A 16,843-nucleotide genomic window follows, 5' to 3' on the forward strand; every position below is an offset into this window, starting at 1 on the left:
TTATTGATAGCTGAATCCTAAAGGTGACACCAGTGAGAGAACATACATCTTTTTTAATGTCAGGTATGAGGTAAGGTAGAGGGGAGACACACACACACACACACACACACACACACACACACACACACACACACACACACACACACACACACACAGTTTCTATTTAGGCCAAAACTCTTACTCAACAAAAACACCTTAATGAAAGTTACGGTGTCAGAATGTAAAACAGTTTAATTCCTCAGATAAGTTTGAATATTAATGAGACAGGCTCCTCGGTCTAGCCAATGACATGCTTGAATGGTCACTGTGGTGCTCTTCTTTATTCCAGAGGGAAAATGTGGTGACGTAGATTGGCTTCTGTTCCGGTTATTATGAACTCCATCTCGAGCATCATTACTGACCCCGGTGACAGAGAGAGGGGAAGAGAGGGGGAAGAGACGGGGAAGAGACGGGGGAAGAGACGGGGAAGAGAGTGAAATAGACAGCCATGCAGGAGCTGATATGAATATTAATCAATCAACTCTTTATAATTACCAGTTGAAGACAGTTCACATTTAAGTTGGCCATTTACTGAAGGGGAAATGCATCTGTTGAGATACACTCAGATCAAGTATCTATGACTTTTATTGCGGGGTTCCATCTATTCCATAGAATCCATGTTCCATCATCAACAGTACATTCTCCAAACTGTTTATATTGTTCAGTGGTATTCTTTGTTGAATATTCTCTGATCCGCACACACAGAATTCCACATTAATATAATCATTCAATGATGTCAACTTACCTAGAATTCTAAATCTCATGTAAAACCAAATGAAATCACAAGTTAAACCATACGATCTGACAAAGTATGTAATACTCGCCTACATCGTCATGAAAGTTAACATTTAACTATACAGTAAAACAATATCACAGTACTGTTTCCAGTTGAATAAAATCGAAAGCACTACTAAACTCAAAACAGATACCTATAATAATAATCATGTAATTACAGTAAGACACATTAGAAAGAAACACGACTTGTTGATGTGCGTATACGTTATGTATTTTCTAATCAGTGGTTTTAAACACGAGCAGCTCAAGAGTATCTCTAGAAACATACACGTTTTATTTCTAATGTATCGGTTTGAATGTCTGTTATCTGTGGGTTCATCTGGCATGGCTGTGAATCTCTTGTCCGTTCAGAGAGGCCTGCTGTCAGTTCTGTGGTCTTAAAGTCAGAGGCCACGTCGTTCCAAACAATTAGTCTGTTCTACATGCCTTCGATCTGACGGACACTCAGGGGCAGACACACTCTGCATATCTACCAGTGGCAAGGTTTCCACCAGAAACCACGGAAGGAAAAACACAATATAACAAAGTCTGGTTATTAGAAGGAAGAAGACAATATGTTCAAGTCTAAGAGAAGACAGTGTCACGTTTTAGCTTCATTGGTTGTAGTATTCTCTACTGAAAAAACCTGTCCCAGTGTGTGTGTATGTGTGTGTGCGTGCGTGGGTACGTGCGTGCGTGTGTGTGTGTGTGTGTGTGTGTGTGTGTGTGTGTGTGTGTGTGTGTGTGTGTGTGTGTGTGTGTGTGTGTGTGTGTGTTGTACAGTCTCAATCCCTCTCGCTCTCTCCCCCTCAGGTGTCCAAGGTGTGTCTGGGGGGCTCGGTGTGGGTCTCCTTTCCCCCTCCCCTTCCTCTCTCCTATTTCCATTGGCTGGGTGTATCTGCGTTTAGTCTTCCTGCGTCTCTTCCCTGAGCACCAGACCCTCTCACAGTACTCCTCCACCTTCTGGGAGTCCCCATAGCCTATCAGCTGGAGAAACTCCTTGTACCACAGCTGTGAGGCAGGGCCTGGTCCTGGGGCTGGCAGCCTGGATGTAGTACCTGGGCCTGGGGCTGGCAGCCTGGAAGTAGGACCTGGGCCTGGCAGCCTGGAGGTAGGGCCTGGAGCTGGGGCTGGGGCTAGGGATAACCCTGGCAGGGCTCCTTGTAGCCTGGAACTGGGGTCAGAGTTGGAACCAGGGTGGGGGCCTGGAGAGGTATCTATAGGGAGGTGACAGGTTGCTTTTGTCTCCCCCTCTCCCTCCCCCTCCTCCCCTGTCCTGTGTATCAGGGCCCCAACCTTCTGCCCTCCCAACACGTGTAGCGTGACCCTCAGTAGGGTGTGGACATAGCCATGTTCCACCGTCTGACACACGTACACACCAGCATCCCCGCTCCGAACACGAAGGAATAGCAGCCCGTGGGTTGTCATAACTACACGCTCATCACCTCCGACCTGGAGGTAGGGAGAGAAGGGTAAGGTTAAAAAGAGGTGGGAAAGCAGGGAATAGGGGAGGAAAGTGATGTTTGTGTGTGTCTCACCTCCTCTCTGTCTGGGTCTCTCTGTATGTACCACATGACTCTGGCCTGTAGAGAACGAGGGGTACACTCTAGTAGAGTACTGTTACTCTCTACCCCATACACCTGCCTCTCCACTGCACCCTGGTACTGCTCCCCTACATAGACATCAGGAGACATTAGATGTGAGATATAAAAAAGAGGACAACATAGTAATTCAACTTACAGTGATCTCTTTTATCTTCTTGCCTGTCACACAAAGCTTCTCTACACACACACACGTCTCTATCATCCACAGGTACATTTTTTTATGGACCTGAGCTTCAAAATTATTAGCTGCATGAAACATACCTCATAGGAGTTAAATCTCAGATGGGACAGCTTCACTCACACACACACATGAAATGTCAGGACTTTTTGGAGTGTAGAAATGTTTGACCATTAAAGTATTCCTATATTCCTTAACCCCCAACCCTAAACCTAACCCTAAACCTAACCCTAACCTTAACCTAAACCTAACCCTAACCTAAACCTAACCTAAACCTAACCCTAACCTTAACCTAAACCTAACCCTAACATTAACCCCAAATACCCTAACCCTAAACCTAACCTTAACCCTAGTCGTAAACCCAAAACACTAAGTCTAACCCTTAAGCTTAAAATAGCATTTGAACAAATTCAGGACCTCAACAACAATTGTTTTCCTACCTTTTTGGGACTTTCAGGTGAAATGTTAGGACTTTGGGGTCCTGATAATGTAGGAAAACAAACACACACATAGACTGACCATCAATCTGTAGCCCGTTGCACAGCTGTACAGCGTTGCCATGGCGAACATCCTGTCTCCTGAATCGTCTACTGAGAGAGGGGTAAGGGAGGAGGGTGTTAGATTGGCATTTGAGAGAGTGAGATAAGGACAGAGAGGAATTAGGTAGGATAGAGGTGCTGGATGAGGTGCTAATGAGTGATATGTGATCCTTCTGCACCTTTGTGTGCTTGTGCACATGTGCATGAGTCTGTGTCTGTGTGTGACTGTACATGCCTGTGTGCCTTGTGTGTTTGTGTCTCACCTCTTGGTGTAAACCCCAGCAGGGTAGTATCGTGAGCAGGTGATTCCATCCCAGGCGCAATAAGGGTCCCTCGCTAGGCAACAGTCGGCACACTCAGACCCGTACAGGTCACACTGATGGAGCCTCACCTGAGCCACACCAACCTCAGAACCCACATAGAGCTGTTGCTATGGAAACAACAAAACAGGGACAGAAATGAATGGAGGTACACATTGGAGTATATATCAAGCACAGGAGGATGGTGGCACCTTAATTGGGGAGACAGGGCTCGTGGTAATGACTGGACCGGAGTCAGTGGAACGGTATCAAATTCATCAAACACACGGTTTCCAGGTGTTTGATGTCATTCCATGTGGTCCGTTCCAGCCATTAACATGAGCCGTTCTGCCCTCAGCAGCCTCCTGTGATATCAAGAACATAAAATGCATTACATTCCCCAAATTCAGATGTCAATACACTGTGATCTTGTGGTTAGATGAAGGTGCTACAGTTTTAAACAACCGCACATTTTCTTTTTATTAATGAAACATTTTAAGACAATACATAGATTTCATACCCGTTTAGCTGATATGAGGATCTCAGTTATTGGAAAAGGGACCTAAAGAAGTAAAATATATATATTTTTGAACTTCCACAATTAAATAAAATTGTTAAGTGCCGATCTTTTTTATGTGTGCAATGACTATTGTTTGCCACATGGTGGCGAGGACTAACAAAAGTACCTTGAACACCTGCAGTTCCTCCAGTAGAACTTCCTCTATGGTGTCTGTGTCTTTGTTGTAGATGGTGATAACCTTCAACACAACAGAGTCGTCTACGGGAGAGAGTGTTATCTGATGTAAATATAACCCTTTCACCAATACAACCACCCATTCAGAGAGGAAATCCAAATGGAAGAGTCAAAGGCTTTGTTTTGGGATGTCATTGCCTCTCTCTCTTCATCTTGTCTCTGTAGATTGCGATTGTAATGCACATTTTTGGAGTTCAAAATATTTTAAGCAAAATCTCATGAAAGGCAGATTGAGTGACATTAATAATTTGAATGCTTTGAACACTGGGCATACAGTGAGTGATACTGTATGCCCAGTGGAGGGAGCACTAACCCTGAAGATACAGTACACAGCACTGGACAATTTCAGGATTTGTACCTGTTCCTATATACAGAACATGATAGTGTCCATCCTGGGCCTGGACACGGTCCACAGCGATCTGAGTTAGTCTCCTCCCCCTGGCTCTGTCTGCAGTAGAACTGGTCTGCGGTGGAGGGGAGGACCGGGCTAAACATGACAGGGTGGGAACGCACGAATCGCAGAACCTCATCAGGGAACTCCTTAGAACCTGAGAACCCACCACCATTTACCTCACTGGCACACTGGAAAGAGAGAGGAAGGGAAAGAGATGGAGAGGGAGAAGGGATAAAGAGACAGAGACAGAGACAGAGACAGAGACAGAGAGAGAGAGAGAGAGAGAGAGAGAGAGAGAGAGACCGAGAGAGAGAGAGAGAGAGAGATCGAGAGTGATGGGGGAGAAGACATTTTGGAATAAGAAAATAGCATTACACTGTAATAGACTACAATAATTCACTGGCGTACGGACACCCCTCCTGCCCCGCAAGGCTCAAACAAGCTCTGAGAGCCAATGCGCCTGTCTGACATAGTTGTCTATTTTTCTTTATATACTGTATACAGTATCAGTCAAAAGTTTGGACACACCTGCTCATTCAAGGGTTTTCTTTACTTTTACTATTTTCTACATAGTAAAAAAACAGTGAAGACATCAAAACTATGAAATAACACATTTGAGTGGTACTGTATATACAGTGCATTTGGAAAGTATTCAGACCACTTGACTTTTTCCATATTTTGTTACGTTACAGCCATATTCTGAAATTGATTACATTTATTTATTTTCCTCAACAATCTACAAACAATACCCCATAATGACAAAGGGAAAACAGGTTTTTAAAAATGTTTGCAAATGTATAACAATTTAAACCGAAATATCTTAGTTACATAAGTATTCAGACCCTTTGATATGAGACTCGAAATTGAGCTCAGGTGCATCCTGTTTCCATTGATCATCCTAGAGATGTTTCTACAACTTGATTGGAGTCCACCTGTGGTAAATTCAATTGATTGGACAGGATTTGGAAAGGCACACACCTGTCTATATAAGATTCCACCGTTGACAGTTCATGTCAGAGCAAAAACCAAGCCATGAGGTCGAAGGAATTGTCCGTAGAGCTCCGAAGACAGGATTGTGTCGAGACACAGATCTGGGGAAGGGTACCAAAACATTTCTGCAGCATTGAAGGTCTCCAAGAACACAGTGTTCTCCATCATTCTTAAATGGAAGAAGTTTGGAACCACCAAGACTCTTCCTAGAGATGGCCGCTTGGCCAAACTGAGCATTCGGGGAGAAGGGCCTTGGTCCGGGTGGTGATCAAGACCCCGATGGTTACTCTGACAGAGCTACATAGTTCCTCTGTGGAGATAGGGAGATCCTTCCAAGAGGACAACCATCACTGCAGCAGTCCACCAATCAGGCTTTTACGGTAAAGTGGCCAGACGGAAGCCACACCTCAGTAAAAGGCTATTGACAGCCTGCTGGGAGTTTGCCAAAAACTCTCAGACCATGAGAAACAAGATTTTCTGGTCTGATGAAATCAAGATTGGGCCTGAATGCCAAGCGTCATGTCTGGAGGAGACCTGGTACCATCCCTACGGTGAAGCATGGTGGTGGCAGCAACATGCTGTAGGGATGTTTTTCAGTAGCAGGGACTTAGACTAGTCAGGATCGAGGGAAAGATGATCGAACCAAAGTACAGAGAGCGATCCTTGATGAAAACCTGCTCCAGAACGCTCAGGACCTCAGACTGGGGTGAAGGTATATCTTCCAACAGGACAACGACCCTAAGCACACAGCCAAGACAACGCAGAAGTGGCTTCGGGACAAGTCTCTGAATGTCCTTGAGTGGCCTAGCCAGAGCCCGGACTTGAACCCAATCGAACATCTCTGGAGAGGCCTGAAAATAGCTGTGCAGCGACACTCCCCATCCAACCTGACAGAGCTTAAGAGGATCTGCAGAGAAGAATGAGAGAAACTCACCAAATACAGGTGTGTCAGGCTTGTAGTGTCATACCCAAGAAGATTCAAAACTGTAATAGCTGCCAAAGGTGCTTGAACAAAGTAATGAGTAAAGGGTCTGAATACTTATGTAATGTAATATTTCAGTTTTTTATTTGTAATACATTCTGCTTCTGTCAAGGTTGTCGAAGAGAGGAGCAGACCAAAGTGCAGCGTGTGTGTCGTTCCACATTTCATTTACTCTGTGAAACTATGCAATACACAAATAAACTGAAATGACAAAACAACAAACCGTGACGCAGAGGTGAAACATACAGTGACTCAAAATTAATCTCCCACAAACCCAGGTGGAAAAAAACCCTACTTAAGTATGAGCTCCAATTAGAGACAACGAGGACCAGCTGCCTCTAATTGGAGATCATTCCAAACAAACTAACATAGAAATAGAAAAACTAGAACCTAACAACATAGACCTAGAAAACATAGAATAAACCCCCCGTCACACCCTGACCTATTCTACCATAGAAAATAACAGCTTACCATGGTCAGGACGTGACAGCTTCGTCATTATGGGGTATTGTGTGTAGATTAATGAGAGAAAAAACGATTTAATAAATAGATTTTTTTTTGCTGGAATGTAACAAAATGTGGAAAAAGTCAAGGGGTCTTAATACTTTCCGAATGCAATGTATATGAATAATGCTGTCAGTAACCCTCCAAAAAGTAATTTATAAAATTGTTTAATTTCCATATGTACTAGGATGCTAAGTATTTGTTTCTTGTGCTTCAAGAATGTGACTGATGAAAGTGCCTCAGGGCTTGAAAAATAAATAATTGAACCTATTGAAAGTATAAGGGGATATCGGTCAACAAATGCCGTGGTCAGGGCGCCAGTGCAATGAGTGGAGCTAACTCGGGTGTTCAAAAGTGCGTCAGGGATGGTTAAAAACAGCTTGATTGCCGTAGCAACATCGGGGAAATTGTGCAGAAGCGGGTGGTGCTTCAAATACAGCAGTTCTGCAACATCTTTAACTGAGCTTCTCGCATTCTCCTTTGTTGCCGGCCGCAACACGTGACAGAAAGAGATTAAGTGTCCAGGTAGGTCTGGGACAGGTCGTCTGGATACTGGACAGCCAATAACTTGGCAGATGCAAACAGATGATCATCTTTAGCGACCAACTGTTCTTGGCTCAAACAAAAAAAGCGGTTTGCGATTTTGTTCATACTGGTGAACTGGCCTTTGAGTTGTGTGGTTGCAAAATCAACAGTCCCTTATCTCTGGTATATCTTGGCATGCATCATTCAAGATACGTTTAAATTATGTGAAGCACAATGGGCATATAATGCACAATGTCTCAGGAAAGACCGTTTGGGTTGTCAATACTCAATATAGAAAACTGTTGGGCCGGCAACCTGGACCTACAGGCAGCTGTGAAAACAAGGCAATGCAGTCACATATTGCAGCTCCTATAGGCCTCTACATATAAAAAAGAGATTAGCATTAATAATACAATCTTAGAAAAGGGTTCCAAAAAGGTAATTCAGCTGTCCCCATAGGAGAACCCTTTTTGATTCCAGGTAGAACCCTCTTGGGTTCCATGTAGAACCGTCTGCAGAAAGGGTTTACACCATTTTCTATCCAAGCTGGGAGAGAGCGTGAGGACGGCTCATGTCATGCAGATTCAGGTAGGCTATACAGGAGTGTGGTATATTTTTAAGAAATACGTTGGTTGCTGATTAGTATGCTATTGTCTCTAACATTCTTTTTACAATCTGCAATGTTTGAATTTCCAACTTTAATTACTGAACCAGTGATTACATTGTTGCCACCAGCCAACAGTCTAAATGGACGCCCTGCGACATCATGTGTTGTGGGGGTCCAGAGAAATTGCGTTATGCCAGTGCAATGATTGCTTCTAAAGCTGTGTGTTACTGTATAAAAAATATAATATAGCATGCCTGTATTGGACTCAGGCCTAGATTGTCCTCTTCCCCGATGTTACCTGCAGAGATAGCTACAGTTGCTCTGACATTCACAGGAAAGGTTCTACAACAACTTGTAACACTATGTATCTGCAAAGGGCAGCTGCCAACGACAGGGGAGTGCTGGGAATGTACAATTCTGCTGCTTAAATATCACCTTGTTCAAAAATATTGTTGAAATGGTATGGTTTGGATATATGGAGTTTGCTGTAATGGAGGTGCATCTCTTAAGCAAATTCCACCATGCAGTGCTTGGACCCTTATTCATCAGGTTTGGAGAGGCAATCAGGTATATTGATAAGTCAGTAGATGTTGTAGCTGTGGGGGTGGCTGGTGGAACAGGACTCACAGATCCGGGGCGTGGGTAGGGGACCCGGCCTTCGTAGGGGGTCCAGTGGTGCTCTGGTCTCTCCCGGTGGGCAAACTGGCCATTGAACGCTGCTCGCACATCATCCATGTGGTACACACACACCGCATAGCCCTGGAACACAGCACTATGGAGGGGAGAGAAATGTATTTTGATATATTCATTTCAATATACCAGTAAATGGTATGAACATTAAAAACATGACTCAGCTGACCTTGTAGTGCTGAAGAGGCCAAAAATCTCTGGATTCTTCTCATCCTTGTTCTTCAACACAAATACATCCTCTGAAATGTGACATTTAATAACACATTTATTTATTTGGAATACATGCATAACAATAAGCTAATGAGGCGTGATTTCGCCTGACATAGTAAATGTTTTCACTCGTCAGGACACTGTTGTTCAGAGGAGCCAGCAAACATCACAGCTAACACAATCACTTCAAACTGAAGCTGGAAAGACTGCAAACTAGCTGCAATTTGTTTCGTTTCACATTTTTTCAATTTACATTTCTTTGTATATATGCCTAAAAAGTATGCCTGCTGATTCATTATTTCAACTGGCTGAGAAACGCTTCCTGCTTTTCTGTCTCATCCTGACTCCTGACATGTTCATTACTATGGGACAGCTGAAGATCTAATTTTAATATTGAAACAATGTTGCAAATGTTGGAGAGAAAGACAGCAAGGTTTACGCAAATCTCCTCCATTGAAAACTAAATGTTAGTCTAAAAGTAATGTGAGATCATTTCTAGATGCTTTTTATAGTGGAGATCAAGTTAATAAATTGCCTGGCTGGGCTGATGAGACAGTGGATTGTGCAGTCAGATGGAACAGAGTAAATAGGCATTTTAACGTCATAGATTTAGCCGGTGGTAACTTGTGGAATAAACACCTGCTGAAATGCGGTTTTGGCAAATCAGTATTCAGGATTAGACCCACCCACTGTATAAACGTTGCTATGGAGTTGCTACTGTAAGAGAGTTTATAGCTACTGGCTACCTGCTGTTAGCTAATAAACCTAACTAATAAATGAAAAAATTGACAATAAAAAAATGACAAAGGACAGGACAAAGGACGGTAAAACAAGTAACTAAACTTACACAAGCAAGAGAAAAGAATTCAGACAGAAAACAAGAAAGGTAGGCTTTGTTTATGTTCTAAAACTCCTAGGTACAACTAGCCAAGTGCAAACCAGCTGTAACATCTACTGTATCCAGCTGTAAACAACTAAGATGGATACATTTACAAGCCCCAAGCTCAGCAACCTTGCTATCAAATATGCAGAAGGTATTGCCAGTGAAGCAGGGAAGAAAAAATATAAAGCAAAAGTTTAAAAAACCCAGAGACCCTAGAGCAGACTTTATGCAACAAAAAGACAAAGAAATCCATGTGGATCTTCTATTTTTCACTGAACGTCCAAATGCTTGGCATGCAGCCCTCAGCAAAGCAAACAAACATCTTCACATGTCTGGAAACAAGACCATGAGACAGTTGTATGTGGACACAACCCCAAAATTGAATTCATATTAATATATATAATAATGGAACAGTAATGATCCAAGGCTCAGATGCCAGTCTAGAGCTGTTTGAAGAAGAGTTTGACAGGATGTATCCTTTAGTGGATGATGTACTAAAAACGGACATGTCTCCACTAACAATGCCTGCAACACCCAAAACTTGGAGTTAAAAAATAGGAGGCCTACAGTACATCACTCCCTCCCTTACCTGTAGCAGCCGTGTGCACCCCAAAAACTTTACCTACCCTGACCTGCCAACCTCCCAGCAGTCTGACCACGTTCAGCTGAACACACCTCCAGAGGACAAGGGACAGGATCCGGTTCAACCCAGGAGACCGCCCAAAACTGCAGTTCTGATAGACTCTAATGGAAAGTATCTGGAAGATAAGAGACTATTCCCAAGACACCAGACAGCTAAATTATGGTGTCCCACTACTGACAGTGCACAATAACTGCTCTATCAAGCCAAGCTGGAAAGTCTTGACAACCTTACATTACATACTGGGACAAATGACCTGCGCACAAAAGGAGAAAGAGTGGCAGAGAAAGCACACACCCTGTTCCCAAGGACAAACATGATTATATCCACCCTTCTACCAAGGAAAGATCTCTCCTGGCAAATGATCCATAATGTCAACCAAAGAATCACCATGGACTGTGCCTCACTAACAAATGTCAGCATCTCTCACCACCCCAACCTGACATGTAAGAACTTGTACGACCATGTACACCTGGTCCATGAGGGATTCAGAATATTTGCCAAGGACCTGAAGGATGCCACGTTAGGCAGAGTTCCACAATCATACCAGCCGAGAAACAGTCATACCAGCCACCTCCCCGCTATCTAAGAAGAGAGATGAGGCCAATTTAATCTCAGATGAGAAAGACACAGACATCTCTTGCCACTACTAACATATCCAACACAAAGGTGTTGAAGCACTTTTGGCAGGGATTACAGCCTCAAGTCTTCTTGGGTATGACGCTACAGAAATACCTTACTTACATAAGTATTCAGACCCTTTGCTATGAGACTTGAAATTGAGCTCAGGTGCATCCTGTTTCCGTTGATCATCCTTGAGATGTTTCTACAACTTGATTGGGGTCTACCTGTGGTAAATTCAATTTATTGGACATGATTTGGAAAGGCACACAACTGTCTATATAAGGTCCCAAAGTTAACAGTGCATGTCAGCGCAAAAACCAAGCCATTACGGACAAAGGAATTGTTCGTAGAGTTCCGAGACCGGATTGTGTTGAGCCACAGATCTGGGGAAGGCTATCAAAAAATGTCTACAAAATTGAAGGTCCCCAAGAACAGTGGCCTCCATCATTCCTAAATTGTAGAAGTTTGGAACCACCAAGACTCTTCCTAGAGCTGGCCGCTTGGCCAAACTGAGCAATCGGGGGAGAAGGGCCTTGGTAAGGTATGTCATGACTGTCCTGATCAGGTCAGGTTACAGGAGACCACAAACCTACAGATTATCTCTCAACCCCCAACAGAGGAGGAGAGATCTAGGTGTATGAGGATGTGGGGGTTTTGTGAACCCTCACGCCCATGATAAATCTTAGGACACAGAAAAATTCCTTTGTCCTCACTATGGAGAACTGGCCTCAGAACATTAAACATGCAATAAAGGGACTTTGGAACAATGGTTTCCGTCAGCCACAATGGTGGTCATGACGAGATGGAATATGAAAATGTATGTAATTTTTGTCTTGTTATTAAAGGTTAAGAGATGACGTTATTACGAAAACATTGTACCTTTAAGAGTTTTCCAAGTATATGCCTGATGTTTATACATTGTACGTTGTGTGGAAAGTATCCAAATCAAAGAGAATGTTTTGGTAAGGATGAAATGTGAAGTTAGTGTCTAAAATTGGATTTGAGTAAAATCTAGGCCTTGCTCTTAACTTGGTACGCTCACAGAATTGCCCTAAAGGCGCTTACGCCCACTTCTGACCAGAAGGTATAAGACATGGGACTGAAGAATTAACATATCAGACTAAAGTGACCCCAGGCTGCAGCCATGGTCTGAATGGTCAACGAACCCCAAAACGCAACACAAAGTTTGAAGACAAAGAAATCTTTTTCTACCCAAGCTACGGATGAGTAGCTGTGTCTAAGTGGGTGAATTCAAGCCGAACCACCTAGCCTCCCCTCTTCATTGAATCGTGGTATCTACACTGTCTCATTCCTACGCTGTGAGCTCTGAGCTACAGAGCTGTCTGTCCTCAGAAGACCCCTATCAGAGCAAGGACGAGGAATCAGACCACTAAGCCAAAAGGGACACTGACATCGTGAGGACAACCAGAGAGATGCGTCGGAGCAGTGCATCATTGAGAAGCCTAAACGAGCCATGCGGGACGCCCCTCTGAGACCTCCAACACGTAATTACATCATTATATTCTGACCCATAAGAGCGGCAGTTCGGGGCAAGGCTAGGTTTAAATAAGCATAGCTGATAAATGAACCCAAATGTATATTTCTCTCGTGTACTTTCTTTGTTTCTCTCTCTTTTAAATCCCAATTTTGGGTAACACGTGCCATAGTGTGTTGGCCTGTTATACTAAGTCCTAATCAATAGCCTAGACTGTGTTTTGTGTATGTGTATCTTTTATCATTATTTTAGCTTGCAAGTAAATAAATAATCAACTAAGATTGGTGTGGTAAACTCATTGGTGTAGCCCGGGTTCGTGCAGATTCCCGGATTATGCGACGTTCAGAAATGAGACAAGAGGAGATTGATTCATTTAGCGACTGTTGTAAAATTGATATTCTGGTATTCTTTGAGTTAATTTGGGAAATAGAAACTCAATAAAACTAATTTTCCCATGGTGCCCCAGGTTAATGAGTTAATAATTGCTTGATTCATTGCTTGATTCATTTAATCACGCAATTATAAACAGTTAATCATTCGATGAGCAACAGTCGTCACATTAACTAATACAAAGTCACGACAGGTAGGAGACCAAAATGGTTTAAGGACAACAAAGTCAAGGTATTGGAGTGGCCATCACCCTGACCTCAATCCTATAGAAAATGTGTGGGCAGAACCGAAAAAGCGTGCGCGAGCAAGGAGGCCTACAAACCTGACGCAGTTACACCAGCTCTGTCAGGAGGAATGGGCCAAAATTCACCCAACTTATTGTGGGAAGCGTTTGACCCAAGTCAAAGGGGGAGGAAGGGAGAGAGAATTTTAGGGTTCCATCAAGTAGAAGTACTATAGCTGTATCCCCTGCCTTCGACACACACACACACACACACACACACACACACACACACACACACACACACACACACACACACACACACACACACACACACACACACACACACACACACACACACACACATCTGTACCTAGCTCGTCAAAGTGTGTGTCGATGCCGTTGGGTCCAGCCACAGAGCAGATGAGACGAGTCTTTAGGAAGGAGCTCCAACGATTCACCAACATCCTCTGACCTCCCTGATCATTCTGAAGGGAGAGGATGGAGAAAGGGAGAGGGAAGGGAATAGGTTAGAATGGGAGGGAGTTGATGACAGTATACAGTACCTCCAGAAAGTACTCACACCCCTTGACTTTTTCCACATTTGCTAAAACAGCCTGAATGTAAAATTGATCAAATTTAGATTTTTTTGTCACTGGTCTACACACAATATCGCATAATGTCAAAGTGGAATTATGTTTTTAAAAATGTAAAAAAATTAACTGAAATGTCTTGAATCAATAAGTATTCAACCCCTTTGTTATGGCAAGCCTAAATAAGTTTAGCAGTACACATTTGCTTAACAAGTCACATAATAACTTGCATGGTTTGTACTTAACGTGACTCCACACATACAAATATCTCTAAGTTCCCTCAGTCGAGCAGTGAATTTCAAACACAGATTCAACCACACAGACCAGAGAGGTTTTCCAATGCCTCGTCTGGAAGGGCACCTATTGGTAGATGAAAAAATATATATATATCCCTTTGAGCATGGTGAAGTTATTAATTACACTTTGGACGGTGTATCAATACACCCAGTCACTACAAAGATACAGGCGTCCTTCCTAACTCATTAAATGAAGAGGAAGGAAACCGCTCAGGGATTTCACCATGAGGCCAATGGTGTCTTTAAAACAGTTACAGTTTAATGGCTGCAATAGGAGAACTGAGGATGGATCAACAACATTGTAGTTACTCCACAATACTAACCTAATTGACAGAGTGAAAAAGGGAAGCCTCTACAGAAATAAAATATTGTTTGCAACACGGCACTAAAGTAATACTACAAAGGGTCACATTGCCTTCGGAAAGTATTCAGACCCCTTGACTTTTTCCACATATTGTCACTTTACAGCCTTATTCTAAAATTGATTAAATAAAAATCTACACACAACATCTACACACACAAAAATATATACACACAATACCCCATAATGACAAAGTGAAAACAGGTTTTTAGAATTTTATGCAAATGTCTTAAAAATAAAAACAGTAATACCTTATTTGCATAAGTTTTCAGACCGTTTGCTGTGTGACTCGAAATTGAGCTCAGGTGCATCCTGTTTCCATTAATCATCCTTGAGATGTTTCTACAACTTGATTGGAGTCCACCTTGATTGGACATGATTTGGAAAGGCACACACCTGTCTATATAAGGATCTACAGTTGTCAGTGCATGTCAGAACAAAAACCAAGCAATGAGGTCAAAGGAATTGTCCGTAGAGCTCAGAGAGAGGATTGTGTCGAGGCACAGATCTGGGGAAGGGTACCAAAACATTTCTGAAGCATTGAATGTCCCCAAGAACACAGTGGCCTTCATCATTCTTAAATGGAAGAAGTTTGGAACCCCAAGATTCTTCCTAGAGCTGGTTGCCTGGCCAAACTGAGCAATCGGGGGAGAAGGGCCTTGGTCAGGGAGATAACCAAGAATCCGATGTTCACTCTGACAGAGCTCCAGAGTTCCTCTGTGGAGATGGGAGAACCTTCCAGTAGGATAACCATCTCTGCACCACTCCACCAATCAGGCCTTTACGGAGTGACCAGACGGAAGTCACTCCTCAGTAAAAGGTACATGACAGCCCGCTAGGAGTTTGACAAAAGGCACCTAAAGACTCTCAGACCATGAGAAACAAGATTTTCTGGTCTGATGAAACCAAGATTGGACTGAATGCCAAGCGTCACATCTGGAGGACACCTGGCACCATCCCTAAGGTGAAGGATGGTGGTGGCAGCATCATGCTGTGGGGATGTTTTTCAGCAGCAGGGCAAGTTCAAACAGCCAAGACAATGCAGGAGTGGCTTTGGGTTAAGTCTCCCCATCTAACCTGACAGAGCTTGAGAGGATCTGCATAGAAGAATGGAAGAAACTCTCAAATTACAGTTGTGCCAAGCTTGTAGCGTCATACCCAAGAAGACTTGAGGCTGTAATCGCTGCCAAAGGTTCTTCAACAAAGTACATAGTATGTAAATGTGATAATTCATTTTATTTTTTATTTTTTATAAGTTAGCAAAAATGTCAAAAAATTGGGTTTTCTCTGTCATTATGGTGTATTTTGTGTTATTAATCAATTTTAGAATAACAAAATGTGGAAAATGTCAATGGGTCTGAATACTTTTCGAAGGCACAGTATGTTTGGAACAAATCCAATACAACATATTACTGAGTACCACTCTCCATATTTTCAAGCATAGCATCGTGTTATCGGTATGCTTGTAATCATTAAGGACTGGAGAGTTTTTCAGGATAAAAAAGAAACGGAACGGAGCTTTTCACAGGCAAAATCCTAGAGGAAAACCTGGTTCAGTCTGCTTTCCACCAGACACTGGGAGATGAATTCACCTTTCAGCAGGACAATAACCTAAATCATAAGGCCAAATCTACGCTGTAGTTACTTCCAAAGAAGACATGAAATGTTTGTGAGTGGCTGAGGTACAGTTTTGACTTAAATCTGCTTTAAAATCTATGGCGGCAGCGTAGCCAAGTGGTTAGAGTGTTGGACTAGTAACCAAACGGTTGCAAGATCAAATCCTCATGGGTGTAAATACTTATGTATTTCATTTTCTATAAATTTGCAAGCATTTCTAAAAACAGGTTTTCACTTTTCATTATGCAGTATTGTGTATGGTATTGTGTATGATTTTTTTAAAATACATGTTTAATTCAGGCTGTAGCACAACAAAATGTGGAATGAGTGAAGGGGTATGAATCCTTTCTGAAGGCTCTGTATATGGGGATATTCTGGCATGCAGGATAAAGCATAGCGTTAGTTCCGTTCTCACCGCACAGACCCGTCCCACCCTGGTGTAAACAGCCTTGTTAACCCCCTCTGCGTCCGTCCCTCTCTCCGTGAAGAAGAAGTAGACCTTGTCATCATCCCTGTCATTGTTATCAGGAATCACCACCGACCCAATAAACTTAGGCTCTGGAGGAAAGATGACAGTTTCAGAAAGAGAAGTTGACAGTGACCATGTAATGTAATTAACCTTTCCGATACAAAGT

General features: G+C 42.8%; 1 protein-coding gene across 1 annotated transcript in view; it reads right to left on the reverse strand.

Annotated features, from left to right (window-relative positions):
* Positions 1 to 1,688: 1,688 nt before the first annotated feature.
* The window catches only part of LOC106561207 (semaphorin-3E-like), a 46,734-nt gene continuing 31,579 nt past the window's right edge, over positions 1,689 to 16,843 (reverse strand). The window contains 14 exon segments of the mRNA XM_014124911.2: positions 1,689 to 1,709; positions 1,711 to 2,265; positions 2,352 to 2,485; positions 3,115 to 3,182; positions 3,398 to 3,564; positions 3,954 to 3,995; positions 4,120 to 4,211; positions 4,546 to 4,624; positions 4,627 to 4,667; positions 4,670 to 4,769; positions 8,817 to 8,961; positions 9,049 to 9,118; positions 13,715 to 13,829; positions 16,624 to 16,766. Of these exon segments, the coding sequence (XP_013980386.2) occupies positions 1,689 to 1,709; positions 1,711 to 2,265; positions 2,352 to 2,485; positions 3,115 to 3,182; positions 3,398 to 3,564; positions 3,954 to 3,995; positions 4,120 to 4,211; positions 4,546 to 4,624; positions 4,627 to 4,667; positions 4,670 to 4,769; positions 8,817 to 8,961; positions 9,049 to 9,118; positions 13,715 to 13,829; positions 16,624 to 16,766 (1,772 nt within the window).

Source organism: Salmo salar, chromosome ssa17 (assembly GCF_905237065.1).
Source record: "Salmo salar chromosome ssa17, Ssal_v3.1, whole genome shotgun sequence".
In the NCBI taxonomy this organism is placed as follows: Eukaryota; Metazoa; Chordata; class Actinopteri; order Salmoniformes; family Salmonidae; genus Salmo; species Salmo salar.